This window comes from Apodemus sylvaticus, chromosome 5 (genome assembly GCF_947179515.1).
Source record: "Apodemus sylvaticus chromosome 5, mApoSyl1.1, whole genome shotgun sequence".
Classification (NCBI taxonomy): Eukaryota; Metazoa; Chordata; class Mammalia; order Rodentia; family Muridae; genus Apodemus; species Apodemus sylvaticus.
Genome location: NC_067476.1, coordinates 5913501 through 5936354, shown reverse-complemented (window position 1 = coordinate 5936354; position 22854 = coordinate 5913501). Strand labels below are relative to the sequence as shown.

Below are 22854 nucleotides of genomic sequence, written 5' to 3'. Positions count from 1 at the left end.
ACTCCCCCAAGGAACTCAATGCCCCAAATTGGCAGGAGAAATCTAAAGAGATCGATACCCCCTTTCCTTTATAACCTTCTTTCTCTCCTACCTAGTGTTGGGGTGGAGATGGGAAGGAATCAGGGTGGAATAAGTGTTGGGAGGGTAGAAAAAAGCAGACCAAAAATAGCACCTGCAGCAATCACTCTCGGCTACACAGACACACTGCTACACATGTGTACACACTGTAGTGTGGCACAGAACTGAAGAGAACTGGTGTGGCATAGAATGAAAGAGAAATGAGAAGGTGGACTCCCAAGGTACTTTGGTCATGAGGCCTGACTCCCAACCTCTCCTGGGACTGCAAAGAGGGAAGGCAGCTACACTATGAAAAGGTATATATGGGGATTTAGGTGCATGTAGGGCTGAGCTACTAGTTTGGTAGAGATCAGCTGTGAGTGTGTGAAGAGTCAGGGAGGTTTGCAGCATTCTCAGGAGCATGGGGGTGGGGAGGAGGAGGAAAAAATGGAGACACACGTAGGATATTGAAGGGGACACCATAGCTCAGTCGTCAGAGGGTTACTGCTGAAGAATACACTTCTGTGTCTATAACTACTGGTTGGAGGTGATCTTGTGGGTATTCTTGGAGGAGAGGTTCTGAAAAGGAAGAGGAAATGTTGTGGCTTGTTTGGGGGTGGGGTGGGGAATACAGGCAGGTATTCAGAGGGTAAGAGCACAGAAGTCCTTGTTACCTTCCCGGCTCTGGGTTCTCAGGGGTTACCACCCACTTTGATAACATTCTCTCTCCTGACAAGGCTCCAGGAGAATGAGTGACAGCACAGGCATGTGACTAATTACAGAAATTATCACTGCCTGTTCATGAGGTCCAAAGAAAACAGTGCAGCCAGTGTATAGCATGGCTTTGGGCTCTGTGCAGATGGGCTATCACTCAGTGTTGTATATCCAGGGACTACAGCAGCACAGAGGCACCATGGTGACCATGCAGATTCTGCTGCTGACTGTGGTTTTGATCTTGCCCTTTGTGGAGAATTTATCCTTTAGGAATCCTCAATACCTTCCCACTTTTCATCAGGTGAGAGTGCTGGGCAGACTGAGTGTGTGATCTGGGTTTTCATGGATTGGATGAGAGACTCAGTGATATTGCTTAAAGCTTCAGATGAATATCAGTGAGATGTCCTCTGTTATGAGTTACTGTCTGTCCTCCAGCATGGTTTTTCTTGATATCTGACACTGGAGGCAACCAGAGGCCAAGGGATGGTTTACAGGAGCTTGTGTCTCATCAGTCTGCCACAAAGAATCTTCTTTCTTACCTTGGGGTCTTCTAAAGAAATTCCAGTTCCACAGAGATGACTCTGTTCCAAAGTTCTATTTTGCAATGCAAGACTCGTGGAGGATGAGTTGCACATTGCAGGACCCCTCTTTTCAGATGGATGAGCACTTTTGGGTATTGGGGAGGGGTGCCTGGAGGCACCTAAGACTTCCTAAGATGTTTTGAATTGGTGATGATTTGAGAAAATTAGAGATTCTGGAGGAGGTCAGCCTTTCTTCTAAACTGTGGCAGTGATGAATGAAGATGCTCATTGTGGCTGTCTGATCTTTCACGGCCTCCTGGAATCTCAGCCAGTCTGGAGGCAAACATACCCCATGGTCGAAGCTGGTATCCAGGTACCCTGCCTCCTTCTGATGACGTTCCAACTCATTCTGGCCCAGCAGCCTCTCAACAATGACACTAAGTTATTCTTTTCCCTCTCAGTCTTACAATAAAGAGAGCTGGCAGTTCCTGACCGTGCTCTTAGCCTTGTCCTCTTGGTGATTTTTCTCAGGTGTTCATGTGTGACTCTTGAAGGAACCCCAGAATGATCCTGGCCCTGGGTTCATGTCTCCCACCCAAGATCCCTGTCTTAGCTGTCTGGATCTTCCTGATCATGACAGAGAGGGGCTATCCATCACCATGAAAGTATCATGTCCCTCTAGACGGGACAGAGACCCTACCCTAGTTTCTTCCTTCATCTCCTATTTCAGCTTCTACCTGGAATTTTATTGTGTGACTTACCCTTTCTGTGCTTTCCCTCTCAAGGTGGTTTTCTTCTTTAGCTTCTAGGAAAATGGTACATAACTCGCTGGGCAGGAAACCTGCCTATTCCTGAAAAGAAGAAGTTTACCCCACTGCCTCCCTTTGTTTTTGTCAAAAACATTATTGGCAAGTTGGAGTTTAGGATGAACATCTCGTGAGTACCTGCCACCAGGCAGCCCTTTCTGCTCTTGGCTCTAAGGATTCCCCACCTTCACCACAACCATGCTCCTGACCTTAGCGAGGCATTTCATGTCAACATGGAGTCCTCTTGTATTACCTGGGCAGTGGATCAGGTGACTTCTGTAAGCACTGAAGAAATGTTCCCAGGGCACTGACTGCAAACATAAGGTCTAGTCCATCACCTGACATTCTCCTAAGATGCTCTGTGGAGGACTGAAACTTTCCTTCCCAGTGCTGCTTGCTCCCCAGAGCCACTGTAGATGCTGTGCCTATTTCTGTGTAGCCGCAGAACTTCAGGACCCTCAAGATTTCACTTATTTGCATGTGCAGTGAGGATCCAGGAATAAGGTGGGAAGGTCTAGGGCCCTGTATTCTAGCAGATACTTTTGGAAACACATTAGCAGCATTAGGTCAGTACAGGCCTCTTCGAGAAAATGATCTGAGCTGGCAGGAAGCATGTCTGAAACTGGGAATATGGGCGGGCCTTCAGATAAATACCATTTCTTTTTTTCTTTTTACCTGCCATGATGTGGACTACACCAGGAGTTGACACAGGGATTGTGGCAAGCAGTGCACTAATGCTTGGCTAGCTGCTATATGCATTATATGGAAGATTTTGGGTCAATTCAATGCATAGCCTCATAGATGGCAAAAGGGGAGGGCAGAGCTGGCGTTAGATAGAGAGCCATGCTTTTGTTCTTTGTTACAGAAAACCCATCGGCTGTGTTCAGTTCAAGATATACATGGATGAAGATAAAAATAATTCTAATATCTTCCGCATCTGTGAGTGCTCAGGTTTCAGACTCTTTATTTTCTGAAGCCCTCAAGAAGAGATTTGAAAACCACATGGCTCATTTTCTTCCTCAGGGCCAAATTTCTCTATCATCTTTATGTTCATTGGCGGGACGGACTTTGCTATTGCTGTCCATGTAGACAGATTCAACACAGAAATGGAAAAGGTGACAATGCTCATGGGTGAGTCTACCACTGCCTAAGAGCTGGGCTTGGCAGTGTGTATAGAGTGGGCCACTATCTCCTGTCTGATGTTCTAGTCTCCACCTGGGGGTCTTTCCTGAGATGCCTGGGGTCTTTGAGAGAGTGTTTCACAAGCTCTTGGTATGTTTATCCTCAGCCCTGTCCATTCCCGAATCACAAGGCTCCACACTCCACACCCACCGAATGTCAGCATCTCCCTTCCCTTCTTAGTCAGCCTTTCTACAAGTCCTGTTCTAGGAAGGGATTTGGTTAGAACAATTTCTCACTGGGAATATGGGAAAATATTTGGAGACAATGTGCTGTTGTCATGTCAGTAGGGTCTGTTCTGACATCCAGATGTTGGAGGTTGAGTCCTGTTCAACACCTGTTGTATGAAATCTGACCACACCCCTTTACCAGACAGGTCTGGGGTCCACAGCTATCATAACAAAAGATAAGTGAGAAACAAGTAGGTCAATGAAGTTTCTAGGAACAGGTCTGGCCAGTGTTAAGTAGGGAAAAATGTCTCAGAGTTCTCTGTCCTTCCTTCCAACCATTTAGAACTTAATGAGAAGCCTGAACAAGGCTTAGGATAACTCTGTGGTTAAGAGTTCTTGCTTTGCATGAGTGGATATTCAAATTAATGTCACAAGAGCACACATAAATATCTGGGCATAGCTGAATGTTCTTGTAACTCTTGCATTGTGGGAGAGATAGTGGCTCCTCAGATCTGGCTGTTCAGACAACATAGCCACAATGATAAACTTCTAGTTTAATGAGAGACTGTGTCTTAAAGCAAAGCGGAGAGCTCTAGAGGAGATGATTAGCATCCTGCTCTGGTAACCAAGATTACATGGCACACACACACACACACACACACACACACACACACACACACACACATGTGCACGCGCACATGCACATGCACACGCAAACGCACACGCATACACACACACACACACACACACACACGCACACACACACACACTCAGTGTGGAAAGCAAATTTCCTGAGAGAGTTATCAGTCACATTCTGGGAAAGGTAGGCCCTAATCAAATGTCCCATGCTGTGTTTGTTCTCAGAGGGGAATTCTGAACACTGAGGTTCGTAAGGAGAGTACTTGGGTCCAAAGTTATCAGTGCTAGGTGGAGATGTGACTTCCACTTGTCACCATCACCAAGTACTGAGAGTCACAATGTTAGCAGCATAATCGTCGCCTTTGTCTGCACTCTCCATTACGCTGCTCACACGATCCTTTTGAACTTGGAGTTGCACTGTGCTGCCTCCCTCTCTCTAGGTCAGCCTGAAGACACATCAACATTCAGCCAGTAGTCTCTACACTCATGAGATTCCAACAATGGCCTAGGATGTCTCTCAGCCTAGACCTCTAGACTCTAGACAGAAACATCTAGTCCTGTCCACTGGCCCCATTCTCAATATTGACCAAGGGCTTATGGTGTTGACCAGAAGTTTTAGGCATTTCTAGGTTACTCTCCTAATTCAATGTACCTGTGTCCTAGAGACTGCGTATAGATCGTCTTGTTTCGATATGTGTTTTTGAGAAGGTGATGGGTCATTGAGGGCAATGTTGGAAGACAAAGCCCTGCTGGCAGGTGGCTGCAGCATAATTATGACAGAGCTGGGCCAGTCACTTTCAGACTCCTCTCTTTCTCACCTCAAGCTACTGTCAAATTCAACACTTCTATCTAGGGTGTAATGTAGAGGGTTGGTTCAGGGTGCCTATGGACGAAGGTTGTTCTTTACATGAGCTTGCTTGGGGTATATGTGATTGTCTGCACATGATTTCTGCCATCTGGGGATGAACATGTAAAAATCCTTTTCTGAGCAGCCTTTGTTGAGTGTATTTGCCTGCCAGCCTCATGGGAGACTCATGTGCTCGGGTAACACTTGTCATAAACAAGAGGTAAACATAATTTCCTCTTCACTTTTCCTATATGGCCTGACTCCTGCTCAGGAATTTTCAGCCAGAGATACTCTTTCTATGGTTTGAAATGCCATGTCCCAGAAAAATCCCTAAATGATCCCCTGTTTCACACCCATGTTGCCCGTAGGTCGAAACATGGCCCCAAGGCCAACAGTGCTATTGGATTTTGAAGATTTTGTAGAAGGCTTACTACTAAACAAATCAGACATCATCAACCCTGGATGTGATGGTAACGACATAGAGATTTTACTTCTATTTTTTTATTCATGAGTTTCCTGTAAGACAGTGACATTACACACACCTGTCCCAGACACATGTCTTGTTCTCTATTTGTAAACAGATTCCTGTGAGTTATCCAGACAAACCTAGTGCATGGAGGAAGTACCACAGAATCTCCACAGGGACTGTGTTCTGCAACCCCTCACTCATTCCCTGTTTCTGAAGATAGAACGCCAGTTGTCAAGAGAAGACATGCCCAGACCCATATTCCCCTCCCCCAAAGCCTCAGCTTTCAGTAGAGATGGTAAACATTCCTTGTTTTGTGTTTAACGTCTAATCAAACGGTGCCTGACTTTGTGGTAATTGGGTGTGGGTGTGGTGTGATCAGGTACACAGGCCTGACCTTGCTCATCAGCACTCATGGCTCCATACATGGATGACATGTCATGCACAAAGGGTCACAGAGCTCAGCTTTGGCTGCCAGGGCATCTGGAGGGCAGGACTGGGTAGGAACATGCATGATGGCTAGTGGGGGAAGAGGAGGGTTGGTAGAGTCACATGATGGCTAGTGGGGGAAGAGGAGGGTTGGTAGAGTTACATGATGGCTAGTGGGGGAAGAGGAGGGTGGGTAGAGTCACAGGCAAGCAGATGTGGGCTCACAAGCATGTTTCAGTGTAAGAAGCTGGGATCTTTGTATGTTTTTCATGTTTTAGTGCCTACTGCTGTATGCCCTGGTATGAATGCCATGCAGGAGGGTGGGATGTGTTCTGTGAATGTGAAAGGCTGGCTTTACAGGCAAGGCCTTTACTATCTCAAGGAGGCAAGAGAAGCAGAGGCACAGGGACTCCAAAAAATGGAGGAAGTAAACATGCCCAGATAAAAGGAAAGGCAAAATGAATCTTACATCGCCACTCAAGTTCTATCAAATTATGTTCTTCTGCACATTAGCACCCTTTTCTTGGGGATAGTTATTTTCTTTTCTTAAAATTGAATATAATCTTCATTTACATTTCAAATGCTAAAACCTTTCCTGGTTTCCCTCCTCCCCAAAAACCCCCAACCCCTCATCCAACCCTCTGCCTCCAAGTATATGCCCCTCCACCCAACCCACTCCCACTCCCCCCCTCGATTTCCCTTTGTTGGGGCCTCTATTGAGCTTTCACAGCACCAAGGACCACTCCTCCCACTGATGCCCAACGAGGCATTCCTCTGCCACATTTTTGGCTGGAACCATGTGTACCCCTTGGTTGATGGTTTAGTTCCTGGGAGTCTTGGGGTGTCTGGGTGGCCAGCACTGTTGTTCTTCCCATGGGGCTGTAAATCCATTCAGTTCCTCTGGACCACCCTTCAACTCCTCCATTGGGGACCCTACACCCATTCCAATGATTGGCTGCTAGCATCTACCTCTGTATGTGTAAGGCTCTAGCAGGGCCCCTCCAGAGACAACCATGGCATGCTCCTTTTGGTATGCACTTCCTGTTGTCCATAATAGTGTTTGGGTTTGGTGACTATTGGATGAATCCCCAGGTAGGGCAGTCTCTGCGTGGCCTTTCCTTCAGTCTCTGCTCCACACTTGGTCTCCTTTCTTGCTCCTGTGAGTATTTTGTTCCCTTTATCAGAGGAAACAAAGCACCCCCACTTGAGTCCTTCTTCTTCTTGAGCTTCCTGTGGTCTGTGAATTGTAACTTGTTTATTTTGAGCTTTTTCGCTAACATCCACTTATCAGTGAGAGCATACCATGTGTGTTCTTTTGTGATTGGGTTACCTCACTCAGGATGACACTTTCTAGTTCCATCCATTTGCCTAAGAATGTAATGAATTCATTGTTTTTAATAGCTGAATAGTACTCCATTGTGTATATATACCACAATTTCTGTATCCATTCCTCGGTTGAAGGACATTTGGGTTCTTTCCAGCTTCTGGCTATTATAAATAAGGCTGCTATGAACACAGGGGAGCATGTATCCTTATTACATGTTGGAGCATCTTCTGGGTGTATGCCCAGAAGTGGTATAGCTGGGTCCTCAGTACTATGTCTAGTTTTCTGAAGAACTGTCAAAATGATTTCCAGAGTGGTTTTACCAGTTTGCAGTCCCACCAACAATGGAGAAGTGTTCCTCTTCCCACATATCTTCTCCAGCATCTGCTGTCCCAAGTTTTTCATCTTAGCCATACTGATTGTTGTGAGGTGAAATCTCAGGGTTGTTTTGATTTGCATTTCCCTGATAATTAAGATCCTGAACATTTCTTTAGGTGCTTCAGAGCCATTTGAGTTTCCTCAGTTGAGAATTCCCTGTTCAGGTCTGTACCCCATTTTTAATAGGGTTATTTGGTTCTCTGGAGTCTAATTTCTTGAGTTCTTTGTATACATTGGATATTATCCCTCTATAATGTCCTGAAAACCACTTTGCTGAAGTTGTTTATCAGCTTTAGGAGTTCTTTGGCAGAAGTTTAGGGGTCGCTTACATATACAATCATATCATCTACAAATAGTGATATTTTGATACTTCTTCCTTTCCAATTTGTATACCTTTGACCTCCTTTGTCTGATTGCTCTGGCTAGGACTTCAAGTACTATATTGAATAGATAGGGAGAGAGTGGGCAGTCTTGTCTGGTCCCTGATTTTAGTGGGATTGCTTCAAGTTTCTCTCCATTTAATTTGATGTTGGCTACCAATTTGTAGTATATTGCTTTTACCATGTTTAGGTATGGGCCACGGATTCCTGATCTCTCTGAGACTTTTATCATGAAGGGATGCTGGATTTTGTCAAAAGCCTTTTCAGTATCTAATGAAATGACCATGTGGTTTTTTTCCTTGAGTTTGTTTATGTAGTGATTACATTGATGAATTTCCTTATATTGAACCATCCCTGCATCCTGGGATGAAGCCTACCTGATCGTGGTGAATTATAGTTTTGATGCATTCTTGGATTCTGTTGGCCAGAATTTTGTTGAGTTGGATTTTTGCATCGATGTTCATGAGGGAGATTGGTCCGAAGTTCTTCTTCCTTGTTTGGTTTAGGTATAAGTGCTATTGTGGTTTCATAGAATGAGTTGGGTAGTGTCACTTGAGTTTCTATTTTGTGGAATAGTTTGAAATCAGTATTAGCTATTCTTTGGAGATCTGATAGAATGCCCCACTAAACCCATCTGGTCCTGGGCTTTTTTTTGATGGGAGACTATTAACAACTGCTTCTATTTCTTCAGGACTTATGGGACTATTTAGATGATTTATCTGATCCTGTTTTAATGTTGGCACCTGGTACATATCTAGAAAGCTGTCCATTTTGTCCAGATTTTCAAACTTTGTTGAGTATAAGCTCTTGTAGAAGGATCTGATGATTTTTTGAATTTCCTTAGTTTCTATTGTTATGCATCCCTTTTCATTTCTGATTTTATTAATTTGGGTAGTGCCTCTGTGCCCTCTGGTTATTCTGGCCAAGAGTTTATCTATCTTGTTGATTTTCTCAAAGAACCAACTCCTGTTTTTGTTGATTCTTTGTATAGTTCTTTTTGTTTCTATTTGGTTGATTTTGGCTCTGAGTTTGATTATGTCCTGCCATCTACTCTTCTTGGGTGTATTTGCCTCCTTTTTTCTAGAGCTTTTTGCACTGTCAAGCTGTTAGTGTAAGCTCTCTCCATTTTCTTTTTAGAGGCACTCAGGAGCTCAGCTATAAGCTTTCCTCTTAGCATTGCTTTCATTGTGTCCCATAAATTTTGGTATGATGTGTCTTTATTTTCATTAAATTCTAAAAAGTCTTTAATTTCTTTCTTTATTTCTTGCTTGACCAAGCTATCATTGAGAAGAGCATTGTTCAAAGTCCATGTGCATGTGTGTTTTCCATTGTTTTTGTTTGAACTTAAGACCAGCCTTAATAGGCCGTGGTGATCTGATAGGGTGCATAGAATAATTTCAATATTTCTGTATCTGTTGAGGCCTGTTTTGTGACCAATTATATGGCCAGTTTTGAAGAAGGTATCATGAAGTGCTGAGAAGAAGGTATATTCTTTTGCTTTAGGATGGGATGTTTTATAAATATCTGATAGACCCATTTGGTCCATAAATTCAGTTAGTTTCACTATGTCTCTGTTTAGTTTCTGTTTCCATGATTTGTCCATTGTTGAGAGTGGGGTGATGAAGTCTCCTACTATTATTGTATGGGGTGAAATGTGTGCTTTGAGTTTTAGTAAAGTTTCTTTTATGAATGTGGGTGCCCTTGCGTTCAGAGTATAGATGTTCAGAATTGATAGTTCATCTTGGTAGACTTTTTCTTTGACCAGTATGAAGTGTCTCTCTTTATCTTTTTGACAACTTTTAGTTGAAAGTCAATTTTATCAGATATAAGAACGTCTACTCCAGCTTGTTTGGAAAATTGTTTTCCAACCTTTGACTCTGAAGTAGTGACTGCCTTTGTCACTGCTGTGGGCTTCTTGTAGGCAGCAAAATGTTGGGTCCTGTTTATGTATCCAGTCTGTTAGTCTATGTCTTTTTATTGGGGAATTGGGACCATTGATGTTAAGAGATAATAATGAAAAGTGATTGTTACTTATTGTTATCTTCTTTAAACATTGTTTAAAGAAAATTGTTATCTTCTTTAACATATTGTTAAAGGTGAAATTCTGTTTGTTCTTCTTTTGGGTTTGATGAAAGAAGATTACTTTATTGCTTTTTCGAGGGTGTCATTTCCTGCCTTGTGTTGACATTTTCCACCCATTATCCTTTGTAGAGCTGGATTTACGGAGAGATATGGTATAAATTTGCTTTTGTCATGGAATATCTTGTTTTCTCTGTCTATGGCAATTGAGAGTTTTGCTGGGTATAATAATCTGGGCTGACTTTTATGTTCTCTTAGGGTCTGTATGAGATCTGCCCAGGATCTTCTGGCTTTCATGGTCTCTGGTGAGAAGTCTGGTGTAATTCTGATAGGTCTTGCTTTACATGTCACTTGACCTTTTTCCTTACTGCTTTTAATATTCTTTCTTTGTTTAGTGCATTTGGTGTTTTGATTATTATGTGATGGGAGGACTTTCTGGTCTGGTCCAGTCTGTTTGGAGTTCCGTAGGCTTCTTGTATGTTCATGGGCATCTCTTTCTTTAGGTTAGGGAAGTTTTCTTCTATAATTTTGTTGAAGATATTTACTGGCTCTGAAAATCTTTGCTCTCTTCTATACCTATAATCCTTAGGTTTGGTCTTCTCATTGTGTCCTGGATTTCCTGGATATTTTTGGTTACAAGCTTTATGCATTTTGCATTTTCTTTGACTGTTGAGTCAATGTTTTCTATGGAATCTTCAGCATCTGAGATTCTTTCTTCTAGCTCTTGTATTCTGTTGTTGATGCTTGTATCTATAACTTCTGAGTTCTTTCCAAGGTTTTCTATCTTTAGAGATGTCTCACTTTGCAATTTCTTTATTGTTTCTACTTCCATTTTTAGACCCTGGATAGTTTTGTTCAGTTCCTTCACTTGTTTGTTTGTGTTTTCCTGAAATTCTTTACGGGATTTTTGTGTTTCCACTTTAAGAGCTTCTACCTGTTGACCCATGTTCTCCTTTGTTTCTTTAAGGGATTTTTGTGTTTCCTCTTTAAGGGCTTCTACCTGTTGACCCATATTCTCTTGTATTTCTTTAAGGGGTTTTTGTGTTTCCTTTTTAAGGGCTTCTACCTGTTGACTCATGTTCTCCTTTATTTGTTTAAGGGAGTTATTTATGTCCTTCTTGAAGTCCTCTATCAGCATCATGTGATGTGATTTTAAATCCAGCTCTTGCTTTTCCAATGTGTTGGAGTATCCAGGATTTGCTGTTTTGGGAGAACTGGGTTCTGATGGTGCCATATTGCCTCGGTTTCTGTTGGTAGTGATCTTGCGTTTGCCTTTGGCCATCTAGTTATCTTTGGTGTTAGCTGGTCTTGCTGTCTCTGTGGCTTCTCTGTCCTGCAGGTCTGTGTATCTGTATTCCTGGGATTCCCTTTCTTTTAAATGCCCTACACATAGATGGTTCTCCAGGAAGTATTAGGAGATGGGGTCTTCCCTGTGGCAGACCTGGCAAGGGTTGAGTGCCCTGGGTACTGCTGGTTATCTAGAAGGTATCAGGAAATGGGGTCTCCTCTGTTGCAGAACTGGCAGGGGTCTACCACATTGAATGATCTGCGCAGGCGGTGGCGGAGGAGGAGGGAGGGGTAGAAGGGATGGAAGGGGAGTGGTAATCTGGAGGGACAGCAGGTTTTGGTGGTTGCTGGGTAGTGAGTGCCAGTCAGTGGCTCTGGGCCTAAGATGTGGGGTTGGTTCTTACCGAATGCCCTGCACCCTGCTGGCTCTCTAGAAAGTATCAGGAAATGGGGCCTCCCCAGTGGCTGAACTGGCAGGGGTCTACAACATCACAACAATTGGGGCAGGCTGACAGTTATCTTCTTACAAATTGCAGACTTGCCCTCTTTTTGGTGTCTTCCCAAATATGTGGAAGCAGGAGGATTTGGTGTAATGACTCAGGTCAGCCTAGGATTAGCCTCTGAATGAGGTTCCTGGAGGCCAGGTTGTTGTAGTAATTATTTAAATCCTGGCCTGGGGTTTCTACCTTCGTTTATTGAATTCATAGACTAAAAAATACGGGCAACCTTTATATTTACACTAAGCCTTAAACAACACAAGAACTAGCCAGGTGGTGGTGGCGGCAGCACACGCCTGTAATCCTAGCACTTTGGAGGCAGAGGCAGGCGGATTTCTGAGTTTGAGGCCAGCCTGGTCTACAAAGTGAGTTCCAGGACACCAGGACTATATAGAGAAATCCTGTCTCGAAAAACCAAATCCAAAAAAAACCAAAAACAAAAACAAACAAACAAAAAAAAACAACAACAACGACAAAACACCCACAAGAAGTAAGCAGCTACCTACTATCAACACTGTTAGAATCTACTTTCCTATCAATAACCCTGAATATTATTACTTACTATTTTCTAAGTTTCATCTGGGTTGCTATTAACTCCAAGCGGCCAGCCTTCAGGGCCACCTTCCTATAGCTCACCTAACCCATGGCTACATCTCCCTCTTCCTCCTGCAGTCTTCTTCCCTCCATCCTCCTCATCTGATCTCAAGCTCATGAAATCTAAACTCCATCTATGTCTCTTCTGCCCAGCTATCGGTTGTCCTCATCTTTATTTACTAATAAATACAAAAAAAAAAAAACCCCAAAAAACTTGGGGGCAAGGCCACACAGAGTCTTTTGTGTGGACCCTCATCTCTGGGGCAACCAGTCTTAGGTGCCCCAAATTTGCACTAGAATACAAGCAGCATTATGTCAACCCACTCCAGTCCACTAGGCCACCATGACCATGCAACATATGCAGTGAAAATCAGACCATCTGGTCCCTGGGCCTTATGTATGCCCGTCATGGATACAGTGTGTGCCACCCAGGCATAGTGGATGTGCGCCTTGAGGAAGGGATGGAAGGGAGAACCACAGAGGACACAGCTATAACTCAGGTTGAACATATTAAAGGGGATATAAGATGGATCATTTTCATGGATGCCACCAATAGGGTACATGTTGTACCATCTAACTGTCCTGCATACATATTCTGAGACAGGGTGGAGGCAGGGTGATCCTGAGCCTCTCAGAAGCTCTGTTGTGTGAATAGACAAACACCTTCTCACTCCTGACTGTCAAATACAACAGAACAATGTATAGCATTGAAAACCAACTCAGTGAACCACAGAGTAATGTGATTATGTAATGATTAAGGGAGAGTGGTTGCTTACAGGAACATAGGCAACTCGTAAGAAGCCATACCACTGAAAAGGCTCTCCCTAACACGGATGACAATTTCCCCAGAGCTGTGTAGTTAGAGCTGTCCCTCAGTTAACTTGTTAAATATTCCAAAATGAGACAATGTGTGTTTGGTATGGGAAATCCAGCAGGGAGTGACTGGACTCTCACCTGAGTGTGTAAGGACCCAACCCAGGAATATATGAGAGAATGTTTATAACCTGATTTAGATTTTTTGAGTAATCATATGTGGGACCATTAAAGGCAGACTGGTTTCTGGTTGAGCTAGGTTTAAAACCCCAGTGACACAGCAGGAGATAATCCTGCAAGGAACAGTAGGCATTTTGCCAAGCTCCTAGACTCCAGGCTCCTGACATGAGGCTGCAGTTTTCCACTCCATAGATCTGTGGCCATCGGTCATGTAAGAGCAATGCCCCAAACCCCTCCACAGGTAGAGGACATGATCACAGATCACATAGCCTCAAGATAGATCTCCATTTTAATGAGGTACCTAAAAGCCTGAAGGGCTTAGACAAGTAAGCTCTCCTTCCCAGATACTCCTCCCTACAAAAGGTATTTAACCTCATGCCCGCCCTGAGAAAGTGGGGTACAATTTCACTCATCACAACTCTCTGCCATGACAATAAGTCTTTTAAAACCATGGCCTGCCTCTTCTCATCAGGATCCACTGTGGAGAGCAATGGAGCAGAACTTCATCTAAAGAGCCAAGTCTAGTCTCCCACAGAAGTTCACTTAGCACTCCCAGCCATGGTCTCCACCAAGCCAAGCTGCCCACAGAACAAGCCAAGGACTCTCTCATCCCCACGGGATCCAGTTGGAGCTGTCCTCCCCCCTTAGTTCCTGGGTTAGATCCAGCCTGTGGGCCCCCACTCCATTCTCAACTCTTCCATGGCATCCAGTGTTCTGGCATGACCAAGAGGTTGAGAACTTGCTGTCCCCAGCCTCCGTGCAGGTTCAGAACGCCCTCCCCTTCCAGCCAACTCAGGTAGTCCCCAGGGACCTCAGGCTGTGCTCCTCTACCCCCGGGTTCTCATAGCCCAATGCCTGCCTGGTGCAGGCATAGGGAAAGTACAGTCAAATCTACTGCATCTTTCCTCCCCAGCAGCCCAAGCCCTGGGTCAGATTTGGGCCACCATTAAACCCACAATTACAGAAGCTGCAGAAGATGGTTGTGGTTGTAAATGTTTGTAGGACAGAGGTCTACAACATAGCAGGCCAGGTCAGCCAGGCTGGGAATTTGCACAATCTTCTACATTGCATGAATTGTTTGGAATCATCCTTGCTGTGGATCCCTGATGTAAGGGAACCACCCACAACTGTAATCCTCTCGGGAGGTGGATCCACCCCATGACTACTTCCACAAGAATCTCAAATCCCTTTGTATCTTTCCTTTTGGGCAAAACTAGTGATGGTTGACTGTCAAAGACCAGCTTTGACACCAGGATTGAACTAAGGTGGGAAACTGAATTTAAGGCAGCTGCTGAGCCAGGCAGTGGTGGCGCCTGTAATCCCAGCACTCTGGGAGGCAGAGGAAGGTGGATTTCTGAGTTCAAGGCCAGCCTGGGCTACAGAGTGAGTTCCAGGACAGCCAGGGCTATACAGAGAAACCCTGTCTTGAAAAAACCAAATCCAAAAAACCAAAACCAAAACCAAAACCAAAAAAAATAAAAAAAAATAAAAAAAAATAAAAAATAAAAAATAAAAAAAAAGGCAGCTACTGGAAGATTGTGGCTCTTGGCGGTTTGGCTCTCCTTTTGCTCTTCTGGGGCCAGAGCTCTTGGCTTCTGACATTTGACTCTCTTTTACTATACTGGGGCAAGAGTTGATGGCTTTCGGCAATTGACTCCTTCTGATAGCATCAGGGGATTGGATAAAGAAACTTAGTTACTTGGGCTGGCCCTTCTCTGTGACCAGCAAGAAATGCTAAACTCTTTTAACTCTTTAGGGACTGGTGACAAGGAAAAGAGAGAAATCATGTATCACGCACACTGGATGAAGCATAAAGTAGCTCCAACAAGCTTTATTTTTATTTTCAGCATTTTATAATTTTCAGACAAAAGTTCTCTGTGTGAGGAAAAATTACTTCAAAGATAAAATGTTACACAAGAGGAAGTTACAGCACAATGTTGATAAGTTAAAAGCAGCTATTTTTTATCTGTCTCATTCTATAAGCTCATTATAAGTTCAAAGCAATAGTTTTAAATATTCATATGCAACTCAAGTCTTGCTTTATCATGGTGCATGAGGCACTGTAGCCTCATCCTTGGATCTGATCTAGCATGATTTTCCTTGATCATGAATCTGTTCCAAGCCTATTTCTCTTTCTAGTGTAATTTACATGCTTGTAGGGAAAGAAGGCTCATTGGACCCCTTTTCAAGCAGCCTTTACTTATTATCCTACGAAGAGGGGGCACATGCCAATTTTGATTCTAACTTTATTATACCTTTCTGGGAAAACAACTAAAACCATCTCCTTAGACTTTCTATCAATGTTTCTGGTTTCCTAAAATTATTTGAACCAATTCAGGAATACTATAAAATTATCAATTCACCTAAACAGAATTATTACATGAAAGTATATCTTTATATTGATTCTGCAGGAAATCTGCCCAAAAGAGTGGAAACCCAGGAAAGAGTAGGTTATGTCAGATATGTGAGGGATACAGCAATGTCAGGCACATCAGCAGCAAGCAGCAATCCCTGGGGTCTATGCCTATTCAGAGTACACCCATCACAGCTGTGCACAACTGTGGGCCATCCCTAGGAAGCTTATGTCCTTCATCACTCTCACAACTTAGTTGGAACATGGAAGAATTACTAATGTCTAAAATTCCACTGAACACTTAATTTCCTATGAAGCCTGGTTGGTTTCGTTCCATCAGCAGAACATCATGGGGTTTAGACCGTGGGCAGCATGGACTCCACTCAGAGTATCTCCTGATAGAGGAGACTCAGGTAGATAATTGGTCCCGTCATGGTGTTTCCCCTAGCTGAGAAGCAAGAAGAGGTCCTTAGAAACAGCTGAGATTTCACAGGTAAGGCAGTGGCATTAAGTTCAGTGGCTGTGGCAACTAGTAGGAGTTCTTACCAAAGCCAAATGATACCAAATTTGGGAAAATTTACATGATAGTAAGAAAAACATGTCTATATAGATACAACAAATGTTTAAAACCGGGTGGCTGGATAATTGGCTGGTCAGGAGGGGAGACTCAGGGACCTTCCCTAAGGCCAGGTGGGAAGTTCCAAGTCTGGGCTCTCTCAGAAGGATTGAAGAAGCTGAAGGGGATGACAACCCCACAGGAGCAACAGTGTCACTAACCTGGACCCCTGGGACCTCCCAGAGACTACGCTACCCACTCAGCACACATGTAGTAGAGGACTGTCTTGTCTGATTTCAGTGTAAGAGGATGCTCCTAATCTTGTAGAGACTTGATGCCCCAGGGAAGGTTGGGTGGGAGTGCACCTTCTCAGAAGCAAAGGAGAGGTAGATGGGTGAGGAACTCTGAGAGGGGATACTGCAAGGGGGCACAACATCTGGAAGGTAAATAAAATAATTAATCAATAAAAAAGCAAATGAAAACATACTTTGTAAGCAAAAAAAGTATAAAACCAGTGTTCAGTCTCTTCATATTACTCTTTTCTGCTGATGTTATTCACATGTAAAATGCCCCCATTTTTTCCTGGGACCATTTCCCCAAACTCCATGGAATCAGGAGGCTTTGAAGAAACGACTCAAGTGAGCTAGGATTGAGTCTGTGGATTAGCTTCCTGAAGGCTAGGGCATTATGATATGGTATAAATGTTGAAAATAATCAGTAAATTCACCCCTGTTCTTTGTTAGTGCAAAGATTGTCAACCACAGAGGATGTGTTCCCTGGAGGAGGGAACAGAAGAGATGAACACAGAGGGCTCAACCCCAAGATGAACATGTCTATCATTTGTATGAACAGGTCAGCCTTCGTACAAAACCTGCACTTAGGAGTTGCAGACATGACAAATCTATCTTACAAGTGTCTGGGGTCAAAGAAGACAAGTTGTCCCTGAGCCTCTATTGTGTCTTACGTGAATGTTTCCAATAGAGATGTAAACACACTTTTACACACTCAAGGTAGGTTGTAGTGACAGACCATTGTAGAATTTCATCAAAGTCAAACTTGGTAAAGTGATACATGCTGTGTTGGCTTTCAGTATGTGTTAAAGCTTCACTTATGGGGAAGGCTTGACCTCTAATCAGCTGTATTCCTGAAAAGTCCCACAACAGTTAATGGCCACTTTCTATGGGGGCACGATAGAATTTCTCCTTAAGCTAAACATGAATGCTTTATACACTCTAAAGCATCCTCTGCGAGGAGGAGACCAGGTGTAGCTTGGGGAAGAATTACTTACATCAGATTGGAGTGGATGGAAACGCAGGTGAGAGGCTGATGATGTCACTTCACTTGGGAAGATCCTTGGACACACCTGATCTTGAGTATTTCCTGAATAACCATAGATTCCCCTGACAGTGGCAGCTGGGGACAGTGTTCCAGAAAAGGCCACTCTAGGAGCTTTAGACAGTCCTCTGCTGCCCAGGAAGCAGTTGGTAAGCCCACTTCTATGGATCCTTGTGGGGAGTGGGGAGCTGCAATGAGCAGCCTGGTCCTGGTCGAGCTCAGGCTTAGAACCCCAGAGACCCAGCAGGTGACTTTTGACTGCAAGGGACAGAGGGTGTTTGGCCATGCCTCCCCCCAGCCCCCTTTCACAGCTACAGCCTGCCACAGCCCCCAGCAGAGAGGTGTGTGTCTATCAGTCACCTAGGAGCAGCACCAAGCCTTCCCACATGCAAATAAGGTTTCTCCAAGCTCTCAGACCAAGTCAATGAGAAGTACCTGCTGTCAGACCCTGACCTACCCTAAAAGTGCGTATAAGAATCCTATCCAGAAGGATTAAAGGTGTGTGAGAACTACTCCATCATCTGAGAGCTTCTGTCATAAGAGCTTGGGAAGAGGTCTGCTCTCCTGAAATGCCACCTGAGGCTCCCCCACACTCCTCACTGGCTAGTTGCCTGTCAGGCCAGCCTGACCCAACTCAGTGCAGGGCAATGAGTAACCAAGATGGTATGGCGGAGACAGGTGGAGCCAACTGCAGCAGCGGCAGTGGCAGAAGCGGCTTACCCTCCCTGCTTGCACTCTCCCCCCTTTGCCAGAACTCTCACACCTCGCTGGGCCAGGCCAGAGATCTCCATGGACACAGGCTCCTATCTGGTGCCCAGTGTGGGGCTTGGACAGGGACAGGACTGCACTGGACAGATACTGATACAGCTGGAAAGTGAGTGCCCCCTCTGGAGACAATCAATTTGTGCTTTCAGTCAGTGCCATCAAGTGGATTTGGACAAGCTAAAGGGGCAACTGAAGCCTTCTGACCAGAGCTACTCTCTGGTGTTGGTTGAAGCTCCTCTGGCCTCTGTCTAAATGCTGACAGGAGTCGGCGAAGACTCTATCTACCTTCTTCAAACAAAAAGAAAACCTGGTAACACAGCAGCCACTTAAAAGCCACAGGGAGGCTGTCAGTTCTAAAACCCGTGGGAAGGTTTAGAGTTTTGGACCTCTGTGGAATGCCCCAAAGCCAAATAGGCCAAGGGAAAGTTCCTATTGGACAAAGCATTTCTACTTTTTTCTGTCATGGGAATTCACCATTACACACACAAAAAAAAAAACACCCAGGCTCAGGGAAATATGTGCCCTATACCACGGAATAAAAATAACCACAAAAAAACAAGCCTCCTTGTTTTGGGAGGATGTCTTTCAGAAAGCACCATGTGTGGCCAATGATAATATTTATAGCCCAGACTCATGATCTGAGTAGCTTATCTCATCAAAAGCAGAGATACCTGAGAAGGAAAAACACCCTCCTGTGACTTTTGCCGATCTTAGCTGCAATCTGGCAAAGCATAGGACCATCTAAAATAGGATAGGCTGATAGCAACACAGCTCCTGAGCCCCCTCAGTCAGATGAACCCAAAGACCAAGGTCCTGAAAACTACTCTATTTCACATCTCACAGCCCTTAGCCAACTAATAAGGGAGATAAAATCCATCTACCCATCCCTGCCTCCTTATGCCTGGGAGGAAACTCTAAATAAACCGTCTGCTCCTCCTGCCCCTCTCTCTCCCACTTAAGGGCAAGGCTCCATTAAAAAACAAAAGAGCTGCCACCTGCCTCTCCCCTGACTCCACCTCACCCCATCCAACCAGAGAGTGGTATCTCTCCTCCCTCTTCTCCAAACCATAAAAGTCAAATACCTTCAAAACTCGTAGACAAAAACACACAAAACTCCAGAGTCCCTTACTCCTAACCATCTACCACCCAACAACTTTGTAATTTTCCAGACTCTCTTGCAAAAACTAACCCCACCTCCCATGCTACTCAGGAGTCTAATACAGAACTAGAAACTCAAAATGCTCAAGTATTCCTAGTTAATATCAATCCCAGTTGAAATAAACCACTTAGCTGGTACCCACTCCAAGCCTCAGACTTAAAAGAACTCAGGCAGATGAAGGAAGATGGCTTCCATGCACCCTGGACAAAATCTTTCCTACAGAACTATATTACCAACTTAAACACGCCCCCCCCTCAAGATTGGAGAGATATTTGTTGGTCTTCCCTTTCCAGACCAATGTTTTTGGAATGTGAAGCTGTATTTCGAGATGCATGCCTTCAACAAGTCAGGCAAAACCAGGAGGGAGGCAACTCCCCATTGGGTTTTAATGAACTCTTTGGCCAGTAAGAGTTTTCTACTGGAGCACAGCAGGCAGCTCAGCCTGCAGGGTATTATGAGCATGTCTGCCTCTGTGCAACCCAAGCGTGGGACAGGCTCACTCCACCCTCAGGGTCTCAAGACCCCGCCTCCTCTGGCTCTCTCTCCATCAAAAGCCCAGAGAATTCCTATCTGATTTTTTTCTCAGAACTAAAGTGAGCCTAGAAAGAAAAATTCCCAACCCCACAGCCACAGACCTCCTTCTTAAAACCATTGTGTGGGAAGGCATGACTTCTGAATCCAGACTAGCTTGCCAGGGTCTCTGGGAGAGGCATCATGATAGGTGGATTGTGGCAACCCGAGACATAGGAACCATGTCACACCAGATTACATTCGTGGCTCAGGCATTTGTAGCAGCAGTAAAAACAGAAGGAATCTGCTTCAAATGTGAGAGGCAGGACATTGGCAGAATGAACGCCCACAAAACTCTCTCCCCATAACATTATAATCCCCCTAAGAAAATCTGTCCCTACTGAAGACAAGGTTTCCACTGGAAAAGGTGTTGTAATGCTGTATATGATAAGGATGGTAATCCACTGGCTCCTTTAAACTTCAGACTGGGCAGCCCTTACACCAACAGTAAGAGGGACAACTACTCCCATAGAAGACTTATGGCTGTCCAGAATCTCAGAAGGCTCCCATCTAAAATTAATCATGAAAATAGATAATAAACTACTCAAGTGCCTTATTGATACTGGAGCAGACAGGACAATTTTAAGACAGCAAGAGATTCTATGTGACTGGCAACTGATCTCTGGGCCCCAGCTCCTAGGCACAGGGGTCTCACATTCATCACCTCTCACACATTCATCACCACACAGGCCCACAGGTGGGAAGACCCAGATGGAGCTACAGGACTTATACACCCCCTGGTGGCTCAAGTAGCCACCAATCTTCTAGGGAGAGATTTCTTACAAGCCTTCAAGGGGGTTCTTACCACACAACCAGAAAGAGATTGCATTACAGGCCTCACACAGCTGGTAGAAGAGAGCTGTTGCTACAACACTTCCACCCCTCCTGCAGTCCATGAAATACCCCTGTGTTTGCAATAAAAAGAGCTCATGGGGATGGAGATTATTACAAGACTTGAGGGCAATGAACAAAGCCATGCGAGTCTGGGGCTCCCCACAAAGAGGGCTACCCCACATCTCAGCCATCCCTGCCAATGTTCTCCTATTAGTAATAGACATAAAAGACTGCTTCCCCCCCATACCTCTCCACTCCTGAGACTTTGAGTGCTTTGCATTCTCAGTACCCACCCCCCATTAACAACTCCAGCCTCACTATAGGAATGAACTGTTCTCCCTCAGGGAATGACAAACAGTCCAAACATTTGTCAGGAGGCTGTAGCCACTGCATTAAAACCCCATTTAGACAAAGAATTCAATATATACCATTATATGGATGATATATTAACGTGGGGAGGCTCTTTCACCTCCCCCTCCCAACTTTAAGGACCAGCTAATACATTCCCTATCTGCCCTAAGTTTCAAAATAGCCCCTCACAAAATCCAACTTATTCTGCCCATTGCATTTTTTAGGAACAGAGATCCTTTTACCTCAATATGCTCCCTCTCAAACTCACCCTTTCCTTCCCCCAAAATTAACTCTGGCCTCCCTCCAGAGCTTTCTGGACAACTGCAATTGGCTTCAACCCTGGCTCCCCCTTCCTACAAGCAACCTTCAACTCCTCTTCAACCTCCTGAAAGGAGATAAAAGTCCCTCCTCCTCAAGAACACTGTCCCCAGAGGCACCCAAGCTCCAAATTCTGTCAAGCAGCCCTAAAATATATGGCTCTTGCTAGGTATGACCCAACAACACCTATACAGCTCCTCATCTCTAATCCCTCTCCTACCCTTGCGGAAGCCCTTTACTAACCTCAAGGGGTACTGGAATGGCTCCACACCCCAAATGAGTGATGCACCCTGAATTTTAAATGAGGTGGATGCACTTGCTAGCATGATTAAAAATGGCAGGGATAGAGCCCTGCAAAGCCTAGGGAAAGACCCTGACATTCTTGTCAGCCCCTTCTCCCTCTCTGACATTCAGTGGCTAATCAAAAATCACTCCTGCTTTGCTATCAGCTTAACAGGATGCTCAGGACAAAGTGACAGCAATTATCCTGATGAAAAATGGGCCTCTGCCCTCCCTCTGTTGTGATGGCTGTTCCTCAAACTATTCTCAAAAGGACCTGTAGTGGGAGCCCCTCAATATTTACCAATGGGGAAAAGAGGGGAGCAGTGACTTTAATATACTACTTCCCTGAGGATGAGCCCCTTATCCTCCGATTCAAAGAGCTACCCCATGACTCCCCCAATATAAAGAATTATATGCCATCTATCTAGCTCTAAAAGAAGTCAAGGGCCCCCTCAACTTCTTTTCAGACAGTGTATATGCTGTCAATTTGCTCCCCTGGCTGTCAAGATCTTTTGTCAAACTAGACGCCAACCCACTTTCTCCTCTACTTATACAGCTCTCCACCCTCCTACAGGAAAGAGACTCCCCCATCTACATCCAGCATGTCTGATCTCATAGTCCCCTGCCAGGCCCTATATCTGAGGGGAATGCACTCACTGACCAAACTGCCTCAACTGGGACATTTGTGGCCTCCATTGAACAAGCAGACCAATTTCACTCATGCACACACACATAGAGAGGAGCTTCATGTCCTCTTCCCCCACATCCCTCTTGCTCAACCCTAAAGGATGATAAAGACAGGCTCCTCTTGTGCATCCCTCACCACCCCAGCTTTGCAAATGATGGGCACCAGTCCCCGAGGCCTTAAGTCCAATGCCTTATGGCAAATTGACGTCACTCGTATTCCCCAATTTGGTAGACAGAAATATGTTTTTGTCACCATAGATACATATTAACATTTTATGTGTGCT

At 44.6% G+C, this 22854-nt stretch overlaps 1 protein-coding gene across 1 annotated transcript; it reads left to right on the top strand.

Annotated features, from left to right (window-relative positions):
• The first annotated feature begins 895 nt into the window (after positions 1-895).
• Positions 896-5543, top strand: LOC127686472 (uncharacterized). Its single transcript, XM_052184683.1, has 6 exons — positions 896-1072; positions 2095-2228; positions 2964-3037; positions 3122-3229; positions 5302-5403; positions 5515-5543. The coding sequence occupies exons 1-6, from the start codon at positions 896-898 to the stop codon at positions 5541-5543; spliced, it is 624 nt and encodes a 207-aa protein (XP_052040643.1).
• The last annotated feature ends 17311 nt before the right edge of the window (positions 5544-22854 follow it).